The following is a 22,372-nucleotide window of genomic DNA, read 5'->3' on the forward strand; positions in this document are numbered from 1 at the left end:
CTCTAGCTGGTCTCAGGTCACCTTGCGCCCTATTCTTGTATTTTAGGGGCTTCAGGGCTATGTGGTGATGCATACGTGGCGATTGGTCCACTGACTGCACGGTGAGTTGTGTCTGCAGGAAAGCGCCCGCCAAGCCAAGCTGTCAGACTCTCAGATGTGGAGTTGAGTATCTTGATACGCTCATTAACCGTCTACGAAAGTTTTCGATGAGAATTGTTCAATGTGTCATGTCTGGATTGTTTTTTTATCTGGATCATAGATACAAGGCTTAATAAAGCCGTGCTAAGACACTAATTACTCGTCACCGCTTCTAGCATGTACCATTGCTTGCTGTGCTGAGCTGGAAGGTGAGACAGACAAAGGGAATAGAAGAAAACCGAAGTAAAACGAAGAAAATAATGAGGTACATCAAGTCGTTCAATGCGCCTTAAAATGATGTCCATCGTACTTTCGACTGGGGAGAAGCGACTTCTCATGGCTACCATCAACTTGGCAAAGCTTCTCGAGATGGGACTTCATCAAGGAAAGTATGCTCATCTGGAGCTCTTCAAACGTGAGATAGGTAGTAAGAGGCGCGTCCAGCATATCCAGCAATTTATGGATGTCATGCATGTGCTTGCGAACAGCGCTATCGGGGAAACAGAACGTGCGAACGCCCATCTCCTTACTGAGTGCCTTCCAATTATTCAGGTTCGACTTAAGGAGAACTAGGTTAGATGAGCATTCGCCGCTGAAACGCAGAGTCCGGATGTTTGCCAGAATCAGCCGGCGCTGGGTGGCCTGGTCGAACTGGAACTCAATGACCTGAGGCCGGTTCTTCGATCCCCAATAGTTGGTGACCTTGCGAATCGACTCTTCAGACAGACGACCCTCATTGTATTGTCCGAGAAGGAACTTATTGGCGCTGACGCAGAGCATGACCTCCATTTCCGAGTACAACTTGGCCTGTGTTGGAGGATCTAGCGAGATGGGAATGGTCGATTCGGGAACGAGTCTTGGGCGAAGTGTGGCATGGATAATGGGGTTCGGGTGAGCCCTGGCCACATCCTCCGCCTGAAATCAACATTAGCATGTCTTTACTATGAAACGAGATAAGAAGCTCACTTACGAGTTCTTCCACTTGCTTGATAACCTTCCTGCCCAGACCTCTCAAGCCCCTGAACTTATGAGTGTCCCTCGACATATCCTTCATGTCGGCAGTGCATCCAAGCCATCCGTTCTCACCGAAGAGCTTCTTGTGTGTGGTCTTTGTGGGCATTAGAGCAGGTTCCACACAGGACGCATCTACCTGATCATGCGGATAGTGCTCGGTAGGGTGGACAGAACGGGGGAGCACGTTTCTGAAACTATCACCATTCTCGATAAGAGCAGTTTGTCCAGTTCGAAGCCCGTCTTGGGTCTGATACAAAGGCTTATGCTCTCTTCCGTTCTGGAGCAACGTGCATGGCTGCTTAGGGACATGATGGTCGGCATAGCACTGGCATTCTCTCAGCAGAGATGCAGATGCTTCTCGATGAACACAAGACTTTTCGTTTCCGGAATGTGTCGACTGTGACGACGGAGAGGAGAGACTTGGGGAGCCTTCTGAGGAGAGGATCATTTCAGTTGCGGCCTGAGCGGATTTGTTCCACATATCCATGATCTTGTCGTAGAAGGGATTGATCCTAGCAATTTCCTCGTAGCTGAGGTTCCTCCATTGCAGTCAGCATCGTTGAATGGAAGCAACAGGGGGATATATTACTCCGGGCTAAGCATGATGGGAACTTCCCAAGTCTCGCTGTTTTCGTTGTTGCTCTCCATCTTGAAGTCGAGGTGTTTCAGTCAGCCGATCGAGTAAGTTGAGGCTTAGATAGACGAAGTCTGACAGGCAACGAAGACACTGAGGTATGCAGAGATGATCAAGGTGTTTTGGATAGACAAGAATTAGAAGATGTAGAAGGATATAGCCAAGAAGGCCAGGCACATAGGACACAATTACCTATCCTATTGTTCTATTGTGAGCCTATTGTCCCCATTGAATGCAGTAAAATTGAAATTATACCAGTATCAAGCCTACGAAATGAGGGTTTTCATATATACAGGGCAGTATTTTCCCCAAATAGGAAATCATAGAGTGAATAATGCTATTGTTCTCAACAATAGAGCACCTTGACCTAACATGTGTTCCTAGACTAAGCCATAATAGGTTATTCTATAACATTTGAACAATAGGATCTTGGACAATAGGACTTTCTCAATAGGCTTTATTGAATCTTTCTATTGTTGCTACAGGCATTCATTCGGTGTTATTGGTCCAGATTCACCTTAACATTAAACAGAGAGATTAAGCTAGGTACATTGGGCTGGGAGCGATTGTAGAAAGCACCAAGCATGCAATGTTCATATAAGCCCTCGTAGCTAGCTAGATTGCTGGTATGTTTCATGATAACGATGCTATTCAAGTGAGCTGTACTTCCTACGCGCCTTTCGAGGCCAACCCTAGGTGAGGCTACACCTATGACACACCACGGCAGAGCTCAGGAGATGTTCCGCCTATGGACTTAGCAGATAAGTGGCTTTTTAAGAGCGTTGTAGCTATTCTTAAATTCACAACCTGCTGTAACTACAGCAACACTTACAATCGTAGATCTATAGTCTTTACTGACCCAACGTCATCAATCGGCATGCCGATGCCATAAGCTGGATTCAATCCCGACTGCCTCTGGGGACCCTCTCTCTACTTGGCTGGGAGCCCGCACGGAATTTCAAGTCTCGGAACGTGCCCCGACTGTGAGCGGCACACGGTACATGATATTTAATCAGTGTGCATTCCCAAACATGAATCGATTGTGAAAGGGCTCAGTCCGGAAGTTGGTCTGTCAGTTTTATATGCAATCTCGGTAAAACTAGTGACTCGGAATTCTCGGCGAGGTATAGCACCTATCAAGTATTTCACTGGTGTGAGCGGAGCCACATAAGTCCACTCTAGCTGATAGTTTATGAATATGGTGTATCCTTCACACCAGTGGTTGAGATTAAGTGCAACTGAGAACACGGTGCAGAGGATGGCCACTATCCTGATCTAGAGTCAAATACCCTAGCTCATTGTAGTGTGAGTTCCTATCTGTTTAGTCATGGTGGAGAAAAGAGGTTATCATTAAAATGGTGTCAATGCCTCAAGATTCTCATTACTATTGGTCTGATACTTAAGATGTCAGTGCCTACAGCTTAGGAATAGCATACTATATAATGTCTCTAAGTTTACTTTCTGGCTGTACAAAACTGCAAGATCAATTAACACAGTATCCCAAGAAAAATGAGTCACACAATGTTGGTAGTTTTGACAAACACAAGAAGATGACTCTGAAGTGAAAAGGGCAGCAGGCGGGAGGGCGGTGGAATCTTTATGTGTGCTTCCGAAACCGACATCACGGCCCCGCACTGAAGAACTTCCTTCCTCCATATCAACACACACGCGCCCAAGCAACAAATACAGTCAAGATGCTTTCCCTCGTCCTGTCTGCCGAACTTAGCGGGTATGTCTTGTTCCTAATATATTTAGGGAGCCTTCTACCCATCTATCCCTTCCGTCAACCCCCAAAAAGTCACTTGCTATTTCCCCTCCGCAAAGATTCTTCCCCGCACCTCACCTAGAACGAACTCCAACTCACATATTGTCACCCCCAAACAGCGTCACCGACCTCCGTCCCAAGGACACTGAGGAAGAACCCTACTACTACACTTTCAAAGTGCAATGTACCTCTTGCCGTGAAACCCACCCCAACTGGGTCAGCTTCAACCGCTTCGTAAGTCCGCTTTTGCTTTTCCGTGCTATACATTCTCAGACAAGTAAACTTACTATATATGCAGGAACAGCACGAAATACCCGGTAGTAGGGGCGAGGCGAACTTTGTCTGGAAATGCAAGCTGTGCCAGGTGCGTTGACTTTTATCTTTTAACCTCGTTGTCACAACCGAGAGCACCGAAACATCTGAGATGATACGTAAACTAATACTGACTCATACTAGAAAACCCACTCTGCCTCTATCACTGCTGGTCCCAACGTCTACGAGGCGGATGAGAAGCGCACTGCGAAGAAGGTGATTGAAATCGACTGCAGAGGATTGGAGTTTACGGAGTTTAAGGCTGATGTGAGTAACTCTTTTTTTCCCCATCTTTTTTGTGCTGCTTTTGGATGCTCCTGTCTGGACTACGAAGAGATTATTGTAGCTAATTGCATATATCAGGGTGAGTGGGAAGCGAAGGGAGCCGAGTCTTCTACTCCTTTCACCGGCATTGATTTGTCGGAAGAAGAGTGGTATGACTACGATGAGAAGGCTGGAGATGAGGTTTCGATCAAGGAGATCAACTTCCAGGTCGGAAGGGCGTAAGAAAGAGGAATCGTGAGTGGTCCTTGTATTATCTTTTAATGAGAAATGGAGTGTAGTTTAGCCTATGTCAGCGATAATCAAGCCTGAAGACGTCTTTGATGCTGAGTATATTCGTGTAAAATACAATGTCGGGATGTGAGAGAATCGGTCCGTCTAACCCATATAACCTGAAGGATCCGTCAAATCCGAATATTTTCACATTCAGCAAAATATCAACTTTAGATGGAGGAAGAGAATAAATGGCCTGGTGGATGCACCATAAAGCTGATGATATGCGGAGCGATATTGCAGTTCTCAGAAGGCGGTGTCTCTGTGTGGCTTCTGATTGGGCGATACCCGCGTCTGGCGGCATCACATTTTCGCGGACGGCATCAGCTCCGTCAAGTTGGCTCTGCGATCTCCGATAGACTGCCCAGCTCTTTACAGCACGCGACCAGCTCAATTTCACCTAGACGTGGAGACGGTCAGATTTTATTTCTACCATTATCCGTTTCCTTTGGCGCGTCCATCCCCATCGATTTTCATATCTCACAATTTCCTGCTGAGCAGCTAGCATTGATTCGAGACCACCAACAATGAGTGTTCGTACTCTCCTATCCCAACTCCATTGAACACGTCTTTATCTTCAGTCGTACGCTCTTATTACCATGGGGTGTAAGCTAACTCTGCGAATCTAGTTCAACCCTGTCAACCCCCGGCCTTTCCTCCAGGCTAGGTACGCATCCGGTCCCTTGTCGCTTGATCGCCCCGTCGCAATCCCATCTTATATCTAGCAATATTTACCGGAAATCATTCTCTAATTTATTTCGCAGAGTCGGTACCGAGGTCATCATCCGTCTCAAGTGGGGCCAGACGGAATACAAGGGCAAGCTTGAGAGCATCGATTCGTACATGAACGTGCTGCTCCGTGATACGGAAGAGTTTCTTGATGGAAAGAACACGGGAACATTGGGTCTGGTGCTGATTAGGTGCGTTTATTCGGTCGGGTGCTATTTTGGAGGCTGGGGTCTCTGATACTAGTGCTGGGAGCTGGCCATCCGTTACCCCTCTTCTGGGATGCAATTGTGCACATCTGCGATAATATTTACTAACGCAATACACTGATAGGTGTAACAACATCCTCTGGATGGGCTCAGCGGACAGCGTGGAGATGACGGACCTGGGACTACGATAGACGAAATCGGGCGCTATACCAGGCAAATGAAGACACATATACCAATAACTCTTCCCGATAAGATACGCGCACATTGGAAAGGTACTCAGAAAGAGGCATATTGACGGATTTTCATGTACGGGTTTTTAAGCAAGCTCCGTCCTCTACTTTTCTTTATTTCTGGACCAGGCGTTTTTACATGATGGCTTTCGAGGATTGATTCGGGGGGAATGCAGTCTGAAAATTGTGCGGAGCTTGCTGGAAAATCTGACGGTCAAGGACATAAGAGAATAAGGTCTCTCTGATTCTGGTTTCCTACTTACTATCTGGCACTGGATCACAGGTGTGTGGTTATTTATCCGCAGCCTGTGACGTTTCTATGTGCCGCGGAATGTTCCTGTCAAGTACCTAGCCACCTAGACGAATAAGATAATCACAAAAGGCAACGAGCTGGAAGTACCTCACTCAGTGTAGTAGTAGCTCATTGCATGTACTAAGTGGCCTGAGGCCAGTGTTGTTTGCCTTGAACTACGTGCTTTACCCCACCCAATCATGTCATTCATGTCAACATCCCCTCCGCATTACGCTGCCCGCTTCGCTCCGAGGTCTGAGGACGGTAGTAGCCAGAAACATATTTATAAAAGAACAAGGAGTTACCGACAATGTTAATATGAGGAAGCCAGGGGGCTTACGGGGTAGAAAACCGGATTGGTAGAGGACGTTGATAACTTATAGAAGCTGAAGGAAAAGACTGAAAGAAACTTGACTGGATAGTATATAACAGTTCCGCACTAAAACTAATATGTAAAATAGCTCGATTATCATGCCATACATGGTTTTTTTTTATTTCAATTCTGTATTTTCTGCACCAGATAGTTTTCCTTTCTTTTCAGAATGCCAAAATTTCATTAGTGAATGCACAAACTTCTCTAAGGTTTATATCATTGTTATTTCTATCATTCCTGAGTGGGGTTCCAATGGATTGTAAGATTCTTGCCTTGCAGGTAGCAGGGTACTAATCCTTAAAATAACAGAAATTTTCATGCAATAAGTCAGTGTGGCCGAGTGGTTAAGGTCAGACTCGAAATCTGATGGGTTCGCCCGCGAATCTGTCGCTGACGATTGATTCAAATTTTTTGCCTTTTTTAATACTCTTTTTGAGTATATCTGATTATTATACTAGTGATTCCCTTTTTGGTATGTACCAGAATTGCCTCTCTAGGAGCCTAGGAACAACCTGCATGGCAAGGCCACATCTAAGGCCAATGTCACGATCCTATCCTGGTGCGCTTCAGGACTGAAATCATCCGGACTACTGACCACTCGGCTGACCGGAAAAATAGTAAAAATTTGAGTCAACAGACTCAGAACATGCATCAGTTATAAGCTTGCAGTGAATATACCAACTGTAAGGGGTTTCCGTTTCCGATTCCTTATAGCCAGCTACATCAGGTATGTGAAAGAAAAAAAAAAGATTTATATTAATCGTCAGCGACAGGATTCGAACCTGTGTGGGCGAACCCATCAGATTTCGAGTCTGACGCCTTAACCACTCGGCCACACTGACTTGTTGCATGATTATGTAATCTAATCACATACTATCCCACTTAAGATTATATAGTATTTAGGTCTACTGTTTCTTCCACAGAGGTATATATTGGTAAGTAAGAAAAGTAACAACTTATATACGAATTCAATTCTAAAAAGTATATCTATAATATAATGCTCTACTGACTTCACCTTCTGGTAGATTACTCATAACTCTCTTTCAGAGCAATGTATATCAGGTTCAGAGATATATAAGATGCACACCTCACGATCTACTAGTTCCCTGCTTTTGTAGTGGTCAAAGAGAACGAGGTTGCAGAGTCTGGGGCAAAGCGGACATAGATGCTGAAGTCTGCATCACTGCTCTACACCTTTGATGACAGAGTAACATTGTTCACAGAAGACAGCCGCAGTAAACAAGAGTAATCTGAGATACAACAATTTACCACCTTGTGCGAGGCACTACCCAAAGGATATATAGCTGTTAGGTGGATTTACCACGAATGCCTGAACAAATAGGAGCAAACAATCACGGACCAATATATGGTGCCTTCCTCAATGCAAGCAGATTCATGGCCTATGATAACATCGAGCTATGTCAAGTGTGATAAGGAGGTTCATTGTCAGCACTAGCTGATACTGGCATAGGAATGCAGCGAGTCATGGAAGAAAGAGGTCAGAGAAACGCCATTCGCAGCCGTGCAAAACGAAAAGCTTTGGGCGGAACAGGCCTCCCCACGCCTCAGGGAAACGCACACCGATTGCAGATAGTAGCGCACTGGGCACGATCAGGAAGATCAAGAGCAGTCGCTGAATATAGGTCGACAAGACAAACCATATGAGGTAGGTGATAAAGAGCGGGTCTAAAACGATCGAGTCCCGCAGGCTCAGCCGAGTCAGAAGCGCATTGAGTAGGGAGGGATTGGCACCCGGGCCACGGTAACGGTACCATACGCCCCAATGGGGATACAGCCACCACTTGATGAGCAGTCCATCATGAAGTGTGCAAAGACTGATGGCTGTCCCAACCCACAGCATCAGCAAGGTCGACATACTGAATGGGATTAGTGTTGTCGACCAACAACGAAGTGCCAGAAAGGCAACTGTCAGGATATGAAGATTGAAGAAGATCACGCAGGAAAATGGCATGTAGGTCTCACACCCTATCCTCCGTGCCACGCTTTCCATGAAAGCATTATAATCAACCATCGAGTTGACGTCAGGGCTTATACAGTAATACTCGCGCTCGGCTGCCCCATGTCTTCGTGCTTGGTCTGCATAATCAGCGGGAAGCTGTCTTTCACCACGCAGCAACAATGCGATATATCGACTCAGCATCTCGGCCGCAGAAGAAATGCCTCCCTGGCCAGGCCGTGCGTAGCCCAAGAAGAAGAGACAGTCGCCCAGTCCCTCGGGGAAGCAATGCAGAAACCAGGATCGTGGGTTAGCCGAGAAAGGAAGGCCATCAGGAAGATGAAGCCAAGGGAATTCAGTTCGGAAGCCATGGCAGAGCAAGATGACATCAAATTCGCGCCGTTGCTTGGTCCCGTCCGGCAGGCTGAATTCACAGGTCTGCCCACAAGCAGAGACATATGGGGTTATTATGGCCTCTAACTTTCCGCTGTCTAAGGCCTGACACAACCGCGAACTCTTCGTTATTACCGTGGATTGATCGCTGCGGAAGAAGGCTGGGGCCAACCTTTCTAGAAACCAGCGCTCTCTTGTGGACAGGATTAGGCCATTGTAAAAAACAGCACGACGGTACAAGGTATAAAGATAGACGTTTTGTGCGGCACCCAAGCGATTCGTAGTGATGGATTCAAGGAAGATGCTGACTGGGAAGTCCACGGTTTGGTTGGCTTTTATTTGTTGTGTCTCATCAAGCCTGTTAAGGTAGCGTATGCCCACACAGGGTGGACGTCGCAACCACACCGTCAAATTAGGCGACTGTTCACATAGGTCTGCCGAGATATCGGCACCGCTCTCGCCGCCTCCCACGATGAGAACCCTAAGCTTCTTGTCCGCAACTTCCTGCATGAAAGATTCATCGTACGCGCTGGAATGGACGATCCTGCCCTCGAATCCTGCCAGCCGTGAGGGCACTTCGTTCGGAACTTGGCTATTCCCCGTCGCAACAATAAGGGCATCCGCCTGCACATGGAGCATGGACTCATCATTCTGATCCTCTCTCGTCTGTTTGATCGACAAACTCCACTGTCCATCATCTCCGCGAGTGGCCTTACAAACCTCCGAGCGATACTTTATATGACGCTCAAGATCGAAGTGGCGAGCATAGTCCTGTAGATATAGCAAATAGTCACCAGCCGTGGAGTACCGCATGCGAGACGGGTCAGAGAAGTCCGAAAAAGCCATCGCCCAGTTGGAGATTGTGAGATGAAGGTTCGGATAAGCCATTGTAGTGGTGAATAGACTACCTAACTGATCGGAACGTTCATGGATGGTTGTATCAAGTCCTGCTTGTAGCATCTCTTTCAGAGCTACTAGGCTACAAGGCCTAGCGCTGATGATGGCTACGCTTTTCATGGTGAGGGAAAATGGAGGTGAGTTCGCTCTTGGGGTACTAGGTACTAAGCCCACTCGTACTGGAGGAGACCATCGCCCTTACTTATATTTATACTTCTCAATCATTGAACCTATTGAGGGAGTTTCCATTGTGTGACAGCCAATTGTTAGTTCTGATTGGCGCGATGCAGAGCAATCTACAGCAGCTAACGACCATGGGCACATCTAGTTAGTTAATTAGTCTACTGCATGCGGTTACTAAGGTGCTGTCGATCCGAAAAATCGCTCTCTGAGTGGTCGTCTTAATACATGATGATAAAGAGGGTAAGCACTAAGTTAAAAGCAGGTCAGCTGACAGCTTTTTGCAACTTCGGTCGCTACATATTGCCAAATTCCATATAGTGCATTCATGCTCTGCAAGCCATTTGTATCACACGGATGTGCTACCCGGTGCTGAAGCGCTTAGTCAATTTCAGCGCAACCTACGAGCTGACTATCATTCTTCATGCAATGCATGCAACATAACTGAGCAGGTAACTCACTCACAACGACCGCTTGAGCTGATTGGTATCTCGTCAATTACCTCTCCCGTGTGCAGAGGTCAGAGGGAGAGGTGCACGCTTCAGAGCACTCCTAGAGTGGCATCCAGTTTTCTTGAACGTGGATCTGTAATCCAAATATTACTTATTACAAGCCGCAGATAATCGGCCGGTATCTCGAGGGGAAACGAAGGCTGTTGACCGCCAGCTTGGCCGTTAAGTAATTCGAACATATTAGCGTAGTTTAGTGACCTCTTAGACACCAAATTAGCCATTGCTAATATTGCAATGCCAATATGGTATAATGTATATTCCAGATCCTTCTCATATTCTTCCTCAACCGCTAATTCTCTATCTATATGAACAATGTCTTCTCCGTTCAAAAAGGCTCTAAGGTTTGTCTATATGACTGAATTTAGAGCCTTATTTTCCCCACCACTCTAGCATTTCACTGAATACTCCGGCTATAGTCGAAGAATTCAATAATGCAGTACTTGACCATCTAATAGAATGTTGGGAGGAAAAGGATTAATATGCAACACAAGCTAACCATTGAGTGGTATTAGCGAGCTAGTTGACAGCTACTACTACTACTACTACTACCTGCATGGCTCCTAAATTCATCACATGCTCCGGTAACATATGCGATGTTACTCGTTGTGGATTCCAGTTGGTGTATGCTTCTCCCAAACCAGTCGGGATCCTGGAAACGAGATGGTTGTCAAATAGTATAGAGATGGTTGTCAAATAGTATATTGATATCTCCGGAGATGGTGTCATCGCTCATCAGATTCACCTAACTTCTTGATTGGTAAGTACTTACTGATTGTAACCCACCGCTGACGCTGTTACTACTAATAGACCCAATCAAAGACATGGCCTCATGTTATATCTGAAAAATGTATGAGGAGTATCATTGAATGTATCTGTCATCTTACTAGTCATACGCACATCGCATGCAAATAAATAAGACGGAATGAACAGACAATAAGACTGTATCTCACAAGAAGCTTAAGCGCCAGGAACCGTAGGGCAAGGGTGAGAGCGGCGGCGTTCCTGCCTGGTAGAAGATGGTCCAGTGAAAAGCAAGATCGACCACCCAAAAACCAATTCTAAGCGCCGCTTGTTCGTGAGGCTAAAATTACGAGCGACCTAAGTACAGATATGTCAATAACAATTCGTGAGCCTTGCGTGGCCTTCTGACACGGCGCTACATTGTATCCTACTTTTTGGGGTGTCTGATACTTGATTCTATTCTAATTGGCCTATCATACACCCAGCGACTTGCTCTTAAGCGCCATTCCACATTCGTCCCCGCCATGCAAAACCCTGAGTGCTCAGCCTCCCAGAAAGGAGTGCTATCGGCCTATCGATTCAGTGGCATGTCAGCGGAGTCTGGCGGCTGAACGAGCAGATGACGACGATCAACGCCAGCGGTGCTGTTCGCATGGACGCTTCTTGGATAATTGGCCATCAGTCGTTCATTACAATATATCGTTTGGCGCCTGGATTGCACTTGTGAGGAACTGCTAATTCTGAGAGCCTTCCATCCAGGCCTTCTTGACATACAAATAGCCCTCTCTTTAACCTGCTCCTTCCTCACCATCAAGCAAGCACAACAATACTCTTCCATATACTGTTATCCTTATTCCAGAACGCAGACCGACCTATCTCGAAAATTTCTTCGCAATGTTCAAAGCAACAGCACGTTCTCTGTACCAACTCATCGGGAAGACAAGATTGGGTGATCTTCCTCCTGAATGGCAGGCTCCTGTTGGACAGGTTCTTGACGCTGAAGAAAAGAGTGTGAGTCGAATCATTCCATCTTTGGCTTTGTAGCAGATACTGATGCGTGCGCAATAGGACCCCAGGTTCAAGAATGCTGAGATCCGGTAACCCTCAGACTCTCCGATGGAATTCTGGGATAAACATGAGATACAAGCTAATCGGATTTCATAGAGGCTCTAAGCCACATGCTTCCCACGATGATCCGACCGACCCGAAAGAAGTCGTATCCGTTCGTATCAAGGATGACGGCCTGAAAACTTTCCGGAGACTGCACATTCATCAAGATGGCTCCGTCAAAAGAATTGATGTTTAGAGTGCTTGTTGGGGTCAGCGATCTGAGGTCAGTAGGATGGGTAAGGATGTATTTCTGGAAGACCTGGCCATATCCGTCCTACCATTTGTATTGCTAGTTATGCGCTTTGGATTCTTTTGTCTTGGGTACTGCAGCTGTTGGAATGACTAGTCTTGGGTTAATTGATTTTGTGAGAGATTGAGTCTAGTGTTCACGCCCTTCCTTACGTCCTGCGTAGCTAGCACTGAAAAAACTAGAATGTCATTTGAACTTGGCTGGGTGGGTATACAGGTTCGTTTAAGGCGAGCGTAGCCATGGATCGTCCAAAAGGTCCCTCGCCGATTCTCTCTCCTCGGGCTTCCATTTGAGCATCTTGCGCAGGAATTGCAAAAAAAGCTGCCGCGATTCTCCCTCCAAGATTTCTTCAAGATTTTCCAAAGACACAGGAGGAATCTCGGTAGCCGCCTTCCAATTTCCTAGCCCACAGTCAGCAATAAAAAGATTCTTGGGATATCAAAATCTACTCATACCTTCGTTATCAAAGAACTGGCTTGCATAGTCACTGCTCTGCACCAGATCTTTCGGGGGTGCTCCCATAATAGCTACCATCTCAGCGAGATGATGAGCATCGGAGCATTTCTTATCTGAATCTCTAGCGTAAAACAGATGCCCTTGTTGGAAGATGTCCCATGTCTGTCCCGATCATTGAATTAGTAAATGCACGAACATCCATAATTATGGTATTGGCCAAACAGCCTGACGGGGTGAAAAAGATGGGTTGCATACCAGGACACCAACATTCCAGATATCAACCTTCTCATTCCACGGCATCTGCAAAACCACCTCAGGAGCCCGATAGATATAGGGCTGGATATCCCCGGAATAAGTACTTGACCCAAAGCGAGCCTGACCGAAGTCACACAGCGTAGGACGGCCATGTTGTTTGGTTTTTCTGAGGTTGCGAGAGGCATAGATCACTCGATCGCCCACGACTTTGCGTGGGCTGGGGTTGGACTTCTCTTCTTCTTCGAAATCTGCCAATATAGAATTGTCTTCTATGGCCATCATGATGTTCTTTTCTTGGATATCTGGAGGGGACCAATTAACTAAGGGTTTTCTTCTGAAGGGGTTATAGGACGAATCAGTATACCTGTATGGACAATTCCAGCTTCCGCATGGAGATAGTCCAAAGCAAGAAGGAGATGCACGAGGGTTAACTTGACTATCTTTTCAGGAAGTACTTTGGCCCTGAGATGTGTGCGAAACTCATGAAGGCTCATCCCTAGCGGCGGGTGAACCAGGCATCCGAAAGTGCCTTTTTCGGACGTAATGTGAAAGCTATCCAATGCTTTTCGAATAAGCTGCACACCAGCATGGTCTGCTGTGCTAAGAGAATTCAAGTGGCTGTAGGCTTCCCTCTCTCGTTGGCCCTCTGTTGAATTGCGCTCAAATACCTTTAGTGTGACATAAGCGTGCTGCCTAGAACTACAGTGAGTTTTGTTTCGCGCCGCAGCTCATATTGCATGTAGGGTAAGCTGACTGGAGGTCCCGGCAAAGCCAAACGGTCGAATATCCACCGTAACCCAATTTACCAATGACCTGATACCGAGATTGGAAGACTTCGCCAATCTTCACGGGATAGAAGTCATCGGGTGAGTACCAGGACAGCGTCTCCTCCTCGACCTTCTCGTTTGCATCGAGAAGAGGAAAGTTTGACTGGGAGAAATCGCGCACTGGCGATGGGGGACGTTGGAGCAAAGATCGCCAGGAGTAAATTTGCCTGGATAACCGAGATGGAATGCGGAACATCGATGCCATGATGACAGGTTTGATGGATGATGAACACTACTACTCCAGGCGATCAGGGGATAACGCGCGACCTTATGCCTGCCAGGTCAACAGGCACGCTGGAGGGGATGACTCAGCAATGCTGACGTGATGGGGGGTCTTGTGCATCTTTGGACCCGCAGTTGCCATCACATGACTTGCATATCTGAAAATGTCTCATAATTGCCCTGAAGTTAGGCGCTTTGAGGTGGTATGAGCCTGGTGAATACTTCTTCTCGCTACTGAGAGGAGATGGTGCTTTATTAATTTGCTGGGAGTAGATTGCTATGCACCTATCCCGAAGTCTTAAGTATGACAGGGATGTCTGTATTCCGAAGTGCTCAGCCTATGCTGGTATACTTAACCTGTTTGGCTAATACTGTGATATTGATGAGATTCTTCCGTTTATAATCCCAGATCATGCATAGATAGATTCTGGAAAATGATCTAATTAAAAATGCTACACTAATGAACGATATGAGCTGGAGATCCCGATTATTTATGGAGAGGTCTCAATTTATATTCAATGTCATTGCAGATTTTTCCTTCGAATAATGGCAAAAGAGTAATTGCTATAATATCTTCTAGTAAATCTGCTGCTGATACTCTACGTTACTGGTGCTCTTTGTTAGGCTTGTATACTATTATCCCAATTTCCTGAGTTATCCATCCTGTTCTTGACCCTTGACGAAAAACATGTTTAGCGTGACAAAGATGCCGTGCTGCCTACATAAATAAAGTATAAATAAGACTTCTCGTATGGGTCATAGATAGGGGTAATATTGAAACAGAAGTGATGCCTGTACAGCCACATGTTTGAGCCTACCCCGCAGCTCAGTTTTCCAAAAACTTGATGCCGCAGTTGGATACCGAGAAGCTATTGGGTGAGTAGCTAGGAGAGTTTTTCTCCTTTCGAGCTTCTCAGTTGGGTCAAGGAGAAGAAGACTTAATTGAAAGTAGTTACGCACGGGCGAGAAAGGGCATTGGAACAAAGCACGACTGTAGTACAGCGGTCTAGATAGTTTTGGTGACTGGTGGCATCTCCAGGTCATGATGAGAATATGGGCGAGGAAAGATGGTTAGTTCAGATGGTGATAATTCAGCCTTGTGTTTACGGAAGCAACCGCATGATTCGCTCTCTGTGTGACAGGGCATCTGTTCCACAATCAAATGACTCAATATATTTCTCAGCCTGATGCCTTCGACCCCGCTATTTGTGAGATATATCTTAGCCTTGCCTGCAATCTGCGGATCTTGCTACTAAACGGTCCTTCTTCCTGCTTCGGCATACTCCACTACAAGTCTACTCTTTATCCTCGATCAGGCTGTTACATCCTCACCCTAAACCATGCAATCAACCACCATCATGGAGGAACACGAGGAGTCCGAGTATCTCGAGGACTCTGAGGACTCTAGCGACATCTCGGATGACCAGCCCGAATGTAATTACATTTACCACGATGACCTACCAATCTTGCCAACCTGTTACGTGTATGTCGCTATACTACCAGGGGACGGCGTATTGAAGCACTGGATGCTTTACATCGACGCTCCAACCTACACCGAAAAGCCCATTATCCACCTCGTCGGATCCCCAGATTCTTACCGAGTCGAAACACGATTTTTGACGGACGAAGATGAAGATAGTTTCATTGACCGTGTTAATTTGTGTGATATTCCAAATCGACAGGGGGTGTACGATGCTATTATCAATGCTGGAGAACGTGCACGCGTCAATAACCAAGATCCGAGCTATAACTCTCAGGTCTATATTCTTAGGCTTTTGCGTGCATTGGAAAGGCGACGCATTGTCAGCAACAAAGATCCAAAGTATAAAGAGGCAAAGAAAAAATTGAAGGGAAAACAGCAGAGGCCGAACGTTATGCAGTGAATGAATGTTAGGTCGTTACTGCCTAGGGTGCTGATGCGTTGCTGTTGGCGCCTTTCGTTTAGTATGACTTTGCTTTTGAAAGGGTATGCGTGATGTGGAACATCTCGTGCCTCTTTATCTAGGAATATCAATGGAATCTTGGATTTGTCTTCCAATTTCACGTTTTGTAGTCACAGTTTAGCTGTCTGTATGGCGGTCTCCATAGGTTCTAAGCTCATCGGCACTATGCATAAGTGACAAGGCTAGCGTGGGGCTGTTACCAATGATATCGGGACACATCAAGTACACACCCCTTGACATGCAGGTGCTGGTAAGAAAGATATCTTACTAGTTTGTTTAAGCGAAGTAACGGAAACTAGGGTGAGGGGTAAGGTGGCAGTCCGACCTCTGAAGCCATATCTGCCTCGCTCGTGCCCTTCCACCCTATCTTCGCATCGGTGACTGCCACCCCCGAGATAATGCCTTTCCGAAAGCGCCTGAAAGACTTAAAGGCGACTCTCCATCCACCAAAAAACTCCAGTCTGAATGTTTCTCAAGATACCAGCACTGCATCGTTGGTTTCACACAATACTCCAGTCGCTAATGAGAGTTCTTCGATCATTCCCGATCCAGTTCCTCTAAGACTCGAAGGTCTGTGGAAGAAGGCTTACCTAGATCTCCAAGCCAAGAGTCCAGAGCTACTTGCCCAGTATGAAAGGATCGTCCTGTCGAGCGCGGAATCGGATACCTTGAACAACGAAAAGCGAGAAAATACTGACATTGATCCTCGACTCGAGTATTGCGTAAAAGGGCGCCTCGAAGCGATCGAAAAGTCACGGCTTAAGATATGCATTAGAGGAAGAGAGATCGAGGTCAGAAAACAAGTGCGTCGCGTCGTTGGGGGAATTCTGTCTGTGAAAGACGTTATATCCGCTGCAGTGAGCGCAGAGCCACATGCCTCTATAGCATGGGCAGGTGTTCTGTTCCTACTAGATCCACTGGCCAAATCATTTCATCAGGATGAGGAAGCCATGAGCGGATTTCAGGCTGTATCAGATCTGATGGTTCGATATGCATTTCTGGAGAAAAGCCAGGCCAGAATATATTCGACTTCTGCCTCCAAAGTAGCCGAATCGCCCCAGCATCTTGCAGAGTTGGTGAGATCCAAGACCGTCGAGCTATATGTTCTTATACTTGAGTACCACATGTGTCTTGCTACGCACTTCAATCATTCAGGGTACAGGCGATTTTTGAAGGACTGTGTAGATGTCGATAAATGGCGCAACATGCTCGAGTCGATAACGCGTCTTGATGGAAAGATTCGCCAGGATTTGACAATATTCGTTGGCGACGATATCCAAGCGATCTTCAAAGAGTTGGAGAATTCACAGCAAGTGGTGATAGACTCACTCTCTGTATTAAAGGAAAGATTCAAGGTAGGCCTCCCCAAAATAACGGATATTCGTACAACAGAATCGTATTGACGTAAGGTGATCATGACAGGAGGCCAAACAAAAGGAACTTCTCGACGACCTTCCAGTGGTCTCGAAGGCAAAGTTTGGATCCTTTGACGATGGAAACAAATCAGAATGCCTCGAGGGCACGCGGACTGAGATACTTCGTGAAATTCAGTCTTGGGCCGAGTCTCCGGATGACTCTCAAGTGTTCTGGCTCCGAGGAATGGCAGGAACCGGCAAGTCTACAATCTCCCGTACCTTTGCCGCTGCGTGCCAGCAGCGCAAGTCGCTTATACCTCATGGACCATCTCTTCCGGCGCACCTCTATCTTGGTGCTAGTTTCTTCTTCGATAGAAGTGAGCCTGGGCGCAACACCGTTGAAAAGTTGTTTCCTTCTATCTCCTATGAGCTAGCATCATCATTCCCAGATTCCAGAGACAAGATATGCCAAGCAATCTCGGAAAACCAATTCATCGGCACCCAGAACTTGCGCAATCAGTGGCACAAGTTGATTCTAGAACCACTTTTGACACTTGAAAAGGAGCTCCTCCTACCCGTGACACTGGTATTGCTGCTAGATGCACTTGATGAGGCCGTGTCCGAGGACCCTATGGAGACTGGAAAACCGGCCCATGATATTGGAGGCGTCCTGAGGCTTCTGGCCACAGCTGGCAAGCTACGAAATATTCGGTTGAAGATTTTCCTCACTAGCAGGCCAGAGATATGCTCTCAGTTTCTTCATGGTCTTTCTGAAGGGATCAGTGTCAGAGACTTTGAACTCGAAAAGACCCCAATGACATCTGAGGCGCCCAACCTTCCGAAAGACGACATAGCCTTGTATCTGGAGCATGAGATCAAGCAAATTGCGTCCCGAGCCACCATCAAGTATCCTGAGTCGCATGTAAATTCTACCTGCTGGCTCACTCAGGATGATGAAAGGAGAATCGTTCGTACTCTGGCGGATAGAAGCGATGGCCTGTTTATTTATGCAGCCACCGCATGTCGCTTCCTGGATGGGGTAGATGACTTGGAAGATTTGCAAGCACGCATGCGGGAGCTATCTGCGGACGACTCGGGAGAATCACCACAGGAAATTCTGGATCGAACGTATAGTCAAATTCTGAGTTACTCTGTTATTCACAGTTCCAGGAAAACAAAGACTGAGAAGGCCGATTTCTTTGGGCTTTTCCAACGAATAATCGGGGCCGTTGTTGTCCTAGCTGAGCCTCTCTCGATTGCAACCCTCGAAGACCTTTTAGGTTTGTCTGAGAGGGCATCAAAACCTCGAAGATTTTTGAGAAGTCTGAGCTCTGTTATCTCGTGTGGGGATAGTTTTGAAGCACCGATCCGATTGTTACACATGTCTTTTCGCGACTTTCTTCTAGGCCAGCCTCAAAGGAGATGTCTTTATGACGAATTTTGCATTGACTCGAGAGAGGCCCATAGAGTCCTCTTAAAGAGCTGCTTAAACTTGCTGTCGAGTACTCTGAAACAAGATATCTGTTCTCTTGATGACCCATCTTTCTTGGCCAAGGATATTGATCCATCTTTGCTGGACCAAAAAATTCCAGTCTGCGTCCGATACGCTTCCCAATATTGGTCGCATCACCTCCAACAAGCTGATCTCGAGCTGTCTGATGATGACTGTGTACATCAATTTCTGAAACAGAATTTCCTGTATTGGCTTGAGCTGATGAGTATTCTTCGAATGATACCGGCAGCTACACTCAACGTCATCGAGCTTGAAAGTTGCTTTAATGCCCTACCGGTAGGTACCAACTAATTGTTATCCGTTCATCCATCTATTCCACTAATCACTAAATGTTATTCCGCTATATTTCAGCGCGATGGGAGAGCCGGGATTCAAGATATGATATCTGACATGAAGCGTTTCATGCTTTCATCGAGGAATGAAATCGAAAACTTACCCCTTCAGGTTTATCGTTCGGCACTCATTTTCGCCCCGGAACAAAGCATCTGCCGGAAAGCCTATGGGAGTTTGATTCCAAGTACCTTCTCCAGATTGCCTAGAGTGATGGACAAATGGAAGCCTCTACTTCAGGAACTCTATAACAAATATTCCGGTCGTTGCCTAGCCATATCTTCAGATGGAAAAACTCTCGCTGTCCTGTGTGGGCCATGGAAGCTCTCTAGGGTTAATGTGTGGAATATAACTACGGGAACATTGCTATATACGATCGATTGCGGTGGGTCGCCAGACATTATCGCGTTTCTTCCTGGCGACAAGCACATTCTTTCCTTTGGGGGATTTCAGGGTGTCCAAGTCTGGGATATAAGTTCCGGGATGTTGCTCAAAAAGATCCTTTCTTGGGAAGGTAAATCCTCGGATGATGATAGGTGGGAAAGGCCTCACGAGGATTCATTGTCATCTCTAGGGTGCCTAGCGATGGTACACTGCAGTAGAAAGAGCATTGGGTTGATCTATGCTACACAGGGAGAACTGGAGATTGTTCATGTACCCACCACCATTAATACCATGGCATGGACTCCAGACGGAGCCGCCTTGGCGATATCTCTGACTGACGGTAGTATATTATTCTGGGATGCAATTGAGTCCGTTTTTCTACTATCGCTGAGCCATACCTCAGGAATTGGGAAGGGCCTCAATATGACATTCTCGGCCACCGGTGAATTGTTGACAGAAACACTATTGAGTGATTGTGTTTCACTTAAGCTATGGGATTGGAGGACGAAAGCTTTGTTGCTGGAAATAATTGATGATTCGCTAGACTGGAGAGATTGCCAGTCCCTCGACTCAGACAGTATTATGCATTTCTCCCCAAGTGAAAAAGTTGTAACAACCTGGCATCGCTCTACAGGACTTCAGAGATGGGATTATGTGACTCGTCAACGCTTGGTGAGACTCCCTACGCCCGATCCGAAACTGCGCGTTAAACTCTCGCCAAACGGGAAGATGTTTGTAGTTGCAACGATACGGGCAGATCGCACACCAATCATTGATCTTTTCGACTCGGCAACAGGCGAACTTCTGATGAGCCTGAGAGGCATCACGGCTGATCCATGCTTTGTATTTGACTGGGAAAGTCGACTTCTCATATCCGCTGATCTCGACAGAATAGTTCGAATTTGGGATCTATCTTCAGACTTGAGATCGGAACAGCTTGCAGCTCCGCTAAAATCTGACGGGAGGCTCATCTTGTCTCATGACCATCAATTTGTACTATCGGCATCCACAGACAATATCTGCCTTTGGGAGAACAAATCTGGCTCTCTTAGTCGGAGAGTCAACAGGAAAGATACAGAAGGCATTGCTGAAATGTTTGGGCAGGTTCTGGTCAGGGGCTATAAAGGATCAATCTTGACCAATTTGAAGACGGCAACGGAGGGAATGGACACCAATCGGCTTTTCGACAAGATTGTCTTAGACCTTGTCCAAGGCTATCTATACAAATCTCGGACAGAAGATATCAGTCCAAACGGCAAGCTTCTTGCGAAAGCTTCGGTCTCAAGGGAGAGTGCTCATTACGAAGACGATAATTTTTACATCACAGTGTGGGATATAATCACTGGCAACGTGGCTTGCACCGTCCCTCGCGGTTACAAACAAGAGCCTTATTTGTCTTTCTCACCTGACGGGAAGCTCCTGGCAATTGTTTTTTGGAATAGCGATTCCGAAGCAATAGCTCTAGAAGTATGGGATGTGATTGACGAAAAGTGTCGACTTCAATGGGATACGTGTCAGGGCCGGGGCTTCAATGCGATACAGGTTCTCTGGTCAGCCGACGGAACAAAACTGGCAATCAACTGTCCCATCTTCTTCTTGGAGAAGATAAAAGCCCATGCCATCATTATCTTTATTGATTTAGCAGAAAGCAAAACCATACTTCTCGAATATCCGGAAGTCTGTGCTGCACTGTCCTCAGATGGAAGGCTGGTTGCTACTGGTGACCCTGGTGGGATAAGTCTCTCCTTGTGGGAAAGAGTTGAAGACAATCTGGAGCTGCTTGGCCATCGCACCGACATGAAATTGCATCTATTAGAGAAGTTGGAATTTGAAGGCGATGAGGTGATTGTTACAGATGAAAGTCGAATTGATGTTAGATCATTGCTACCAAATTGGGACTCAAGAACCAGTCGGCAAATACAATGGAAAGACGACTGGATAATTTACGGGTCAGAAAAAATTCTCCTTCCCTTGCAGTACAGACCGCGTGATGTGGTTGTAACAAAAGACAATGTTTTGGTTATGAGGAGCAAGTCTGGTGAGGTTACGTTTTGGGAGTTCGCAGATGAGGCGGCAGAGGGTTGAGAGATGTGTTTGTGGCTGGAAGTACCTAACTTTCTGGAGTTCCCAATGGATTTATTGGGCTTCATCGTTGTCTCTCCGAAGACATCAAGGTCATACCCAAGGATCTGTGTCGTAAATCTACCAGGTTGGGGGTGGGGGATTTTATGAATTCAATGATATTCGTTTTTGCATTTGCACGAGCTTGGATGACAACCCTCTCGCATACAGGCAGGTGTCTGGACACTGCACTATGCAAGCAAGGTAATGTATTTCGGGCCTTGGCAATTCTCATAAAGTCATGTTTGAATGGATCAGCATGGTCAATAGGAGAGGCATAGCAAGAGGTCGCGAAGCAGGCAGAACGGTTGGGCATGTGTCTCGCTAGATGAATGCTCTGATGAAATATAATCATCAGGATGTGTCAGGGTGTTACGTTGAAGAATGAGCATCAACACCGGTTATTACTCAATTAAGCTCTTTGGTCTAGGGATATCTTTGACATGCTAATGATGGACAAAAAATCTACCAAAGAGGCTATCTCGAAGCAAGGTGCTAAATGAATGGCCCGGGTGTCAAACGCAGCAATTATCCGTCTACGGAGCTCCTGAAATATCCACCTTGGATTACCTTACCACTCTGTTGCCTGAGCTGCAAATACAAGTTATCGAGTACCTTGACTATATTTCCTTAGCGGTTCTGTCACAGACAAGTCAATATCTCCGGACTAATCTACAA

At 46.4% G+C, this 22,372-nt stretch overlaps 7 protein-coding genes and 1 non-coding gene across 8 annotated transcripts; 4 read left to right on the plus strand and 4 right to left on the minus strand.

Moving 5' to 3' along the window:
• Positions 1-195: 195 nt before the first annotated feature.
• On the minus strand, positions 196-1,800 carry BO79DRAFT_276047 (uncharacterized protein; the record flags this gene model as incomplete). Its single annotated transcript, XM_025687716.1, has 3 exons — positions 196-1,053; positions 1,109-1,682; positions 1,742-1,800. 3 exons carry the CDS (start codon positions 1,798-1,800, stop codon positions 418-420), a joined length of 1,269 nt encoding a protein of 422 aa, XP_025534961.1. The 3' UTR covers positions 196-417.
• A 1,641-nt stretch (positions 1,801-3,441) lies between these two features.
• On the plus strand, positions 3,442-5,960 carry BO79DRAFT_181634 (DUF866 domain protein). Its single transcript, XM_025680165.1, has 8 exons — positions 3,442-3,515; positions 3,671-3,785; positions 3,850-3,915; positions 4,008-4,130; positions 4,227-4,355; positions 5,048-5,085; positions 5,183-5,338; positions 5,478-5,960. Exons 1-8 carry the CDS (start codon positions 3,481-3,483, stop codon positions 5,542-5,544), a joined length of 729 nt encoding a protein of 242 aa, XP_025534962.1. The 5' UTR covers positions 3,442-3,480; the 3' UTR covers positions 5,545-5,960.
• A 1,049-nt stretch (positions 5,961-7,009) lies between these two features.
• On the minus strand, positions 7,010-7,090 carry BO79DRAFT_t244. Its single transcript has one exon. It is a non-coding gene; the product is annotated as a tRNA-Ser (tRNA).
• A 561-nt stretch (positions 7,091-7,651) lies between these two features.
• Positions 7,652-9,615, minus strand: BO79DRAFT_276051 (FAD/NAD(P)-binding domain-containing protein; the record flags this gene model as incomplete). Its single annotated transcript, XM_025687717.1, has 1 exon — positions 7,652-9,615. The coding sequence occupies one exon, from the start codon at positions 9,613-9,615 to the stop codon at positions 7,732-7,734; it is 1,884 nt and encodes a 627-aa protein (XP_025534963.1). The 3' UTR covers positions 7,652-7,731.
• A 2,128-nt stretch (positions 9,616-11,743) lies between these two features.
• On the plus strand, positions 11,744-12,391 carry BO79DRAFT_290715 (uncharacterized protein). Its single transcript, XM_025688915.1, has 3 exons — positions 11,744-11,939; positions 11,997-12,025; positions 12,093-12,391. The coding sequence occupies exons 1-3, from the start codon at positions 11,823-11,825 to the stop codon at positions 12,232-12,234; spliced, it is 288 nt and encodes a 95-aa protein (XP_025534964.1). The 5' UTR covers positions 11,744-11,822; the 3' UTR covers positions 12,235-12,391.
• An 85-nt stretch (positions 12,392-12,476) lies between these two features.
• BO79DRAFT_203367 (kinase-like protein) lies at positions 12,477-14,055 on the minus strand. Its single transcript, XM_025681718.1, has 5 exons — positions 13,754-14,055; positions 13,364-13,692; positions 13,000-13,301; positions 12,744-12,906; positions 12,477-12,689 (listed from the first exon to the last, which is right to left on the minus strand). Exons 1-5 carry the CDS (start codon positions 14,029-14,031, stop codon positions 12,511-12,513), a joined length of 1,251 nt encoding a protein of 416 aa, XP_025534965.1. The 5' UTR covers positions 14,032-14,055; the 3' UTR covers positions 12,477-12,510.
• Positions 14,056-15,406: 1,351 nt separating this feature from the next.
• On the plus strand, positions 15,407-15,931 carry BO79DRAFT_221925 (uncharacterized protein; the record flags this gene model as incomplete). The annotated part of the gene is made up of 1 exon (XM_025683539.1): positions 15,407-15,931. The coding sequence occupies one exon, from the start codon at positions 15,407-15,409 to the stop codon at positions 15,929-15,931; it is 525 nt and encodes a 174-aa protein (XP_025534966.1).
• A 458-nt stretch (positions 15,932-16,389) lies between these two features.
• BO79DRAFT_276059 (uncharacterized protein) lies at positions 16,390-21,658 on the plus strand (the record flags this gene model as incomplete). The annotated part of the gene is made up of 3 exons (XM_025687718.1): positions 16,390-17,346; positions 17,414-19,135; positions 19,211-21,658. 3 exons carry the CDS (start codon positions 16,390-16,392, stop codon positions 21,656-21,658), a joined length of 5,127 nt encoding a protein of 1,708 aa, XP_025534967.1.
• Between the last annotated feature and the right edge of the window lie 714 nt (positions 21,659-22,372).

The sequence above is a fragment of the Aspergillus costaricaensis genome (genome assembly GCF_003184835.1).
Source record: "Aspergillus costaricaensis CBS 115574 unplaced genomic scaffold BO79scaffold_44, whole genome shotgun sequence".
Classification (NCBI taxonomy): domain Eukaryota; kingdom Fungi; phylum Ascomycota; class Eurotiomycetes; order Eurotiales; family Aspergillaceae; genus Aspergillus; species Aspergillus costaricensis.

Bases quoted from the DNA above. Each gene is read 5' to 3' on its own strand.
- BO79DRAFT_203367 (XM_025681718.1), bottom strand. From the start codon at position 14,031: ATGGCATCGATGTTCCGCATTCCATCTCGGTTATCCAGGCAAATTTAC. The intron at 13,302-13,363 runs GTATACTGATTC...GGTCCCCTCCAG, and splicing joins AGCTGGAATTGTCCATACAG to ATATCCAAGAAAAGAACATC. The intron at 12,907-12,999 runs GTATGCAACCCA...TGATCGGGACAG, and splicing joins TCTGGAATGTTGGTGTCCTG to ACATGGGACATCTTCCAACA.
- BO79DRAFT_290715 (XM_025688915.1), top strand. From the start codon at position 11,823: ATGTTCAAAGCAACAGCACGTTCTCTGTACCAACTCATCGGGAAGACA. The intron at 11,940-11,996 runs GTGAGTCGAATC...CGTGCGCAATAG, and splicing joins TTGACGCTGAAGAAAAGAGT to GACCCCAGGTTCAAGAATGC. The intron at 12,026-12,092 runs GTAACCCTCAGA...CGGATTTCATAG, and splicing joins TTCAAGAATGCTGAGATCCG to AGGCTCTAAGCCACATGCTT.
- BO79DRAFT_181634 (XM_025680165.1), top strand. From the start codon at position 3,481: ATGCTTTCCCTCGTCCTGTCTGCCGAACTTAGCGG. The intron at 3,786-3,849 runs GTAAGTCCGCTT...CTATATATGCAG, and splicing joins GGGTCAGCTTCAACCGCTTC to GAACAGCACGAAATACCCGG. The intron at 3,916-4,007 runs GTGCGTTGACTT...GACTCATACTAG, and splicing joins GGAAATGCAAGCTGTGCCAG to AAAACCCACTCTGCCTCTAT.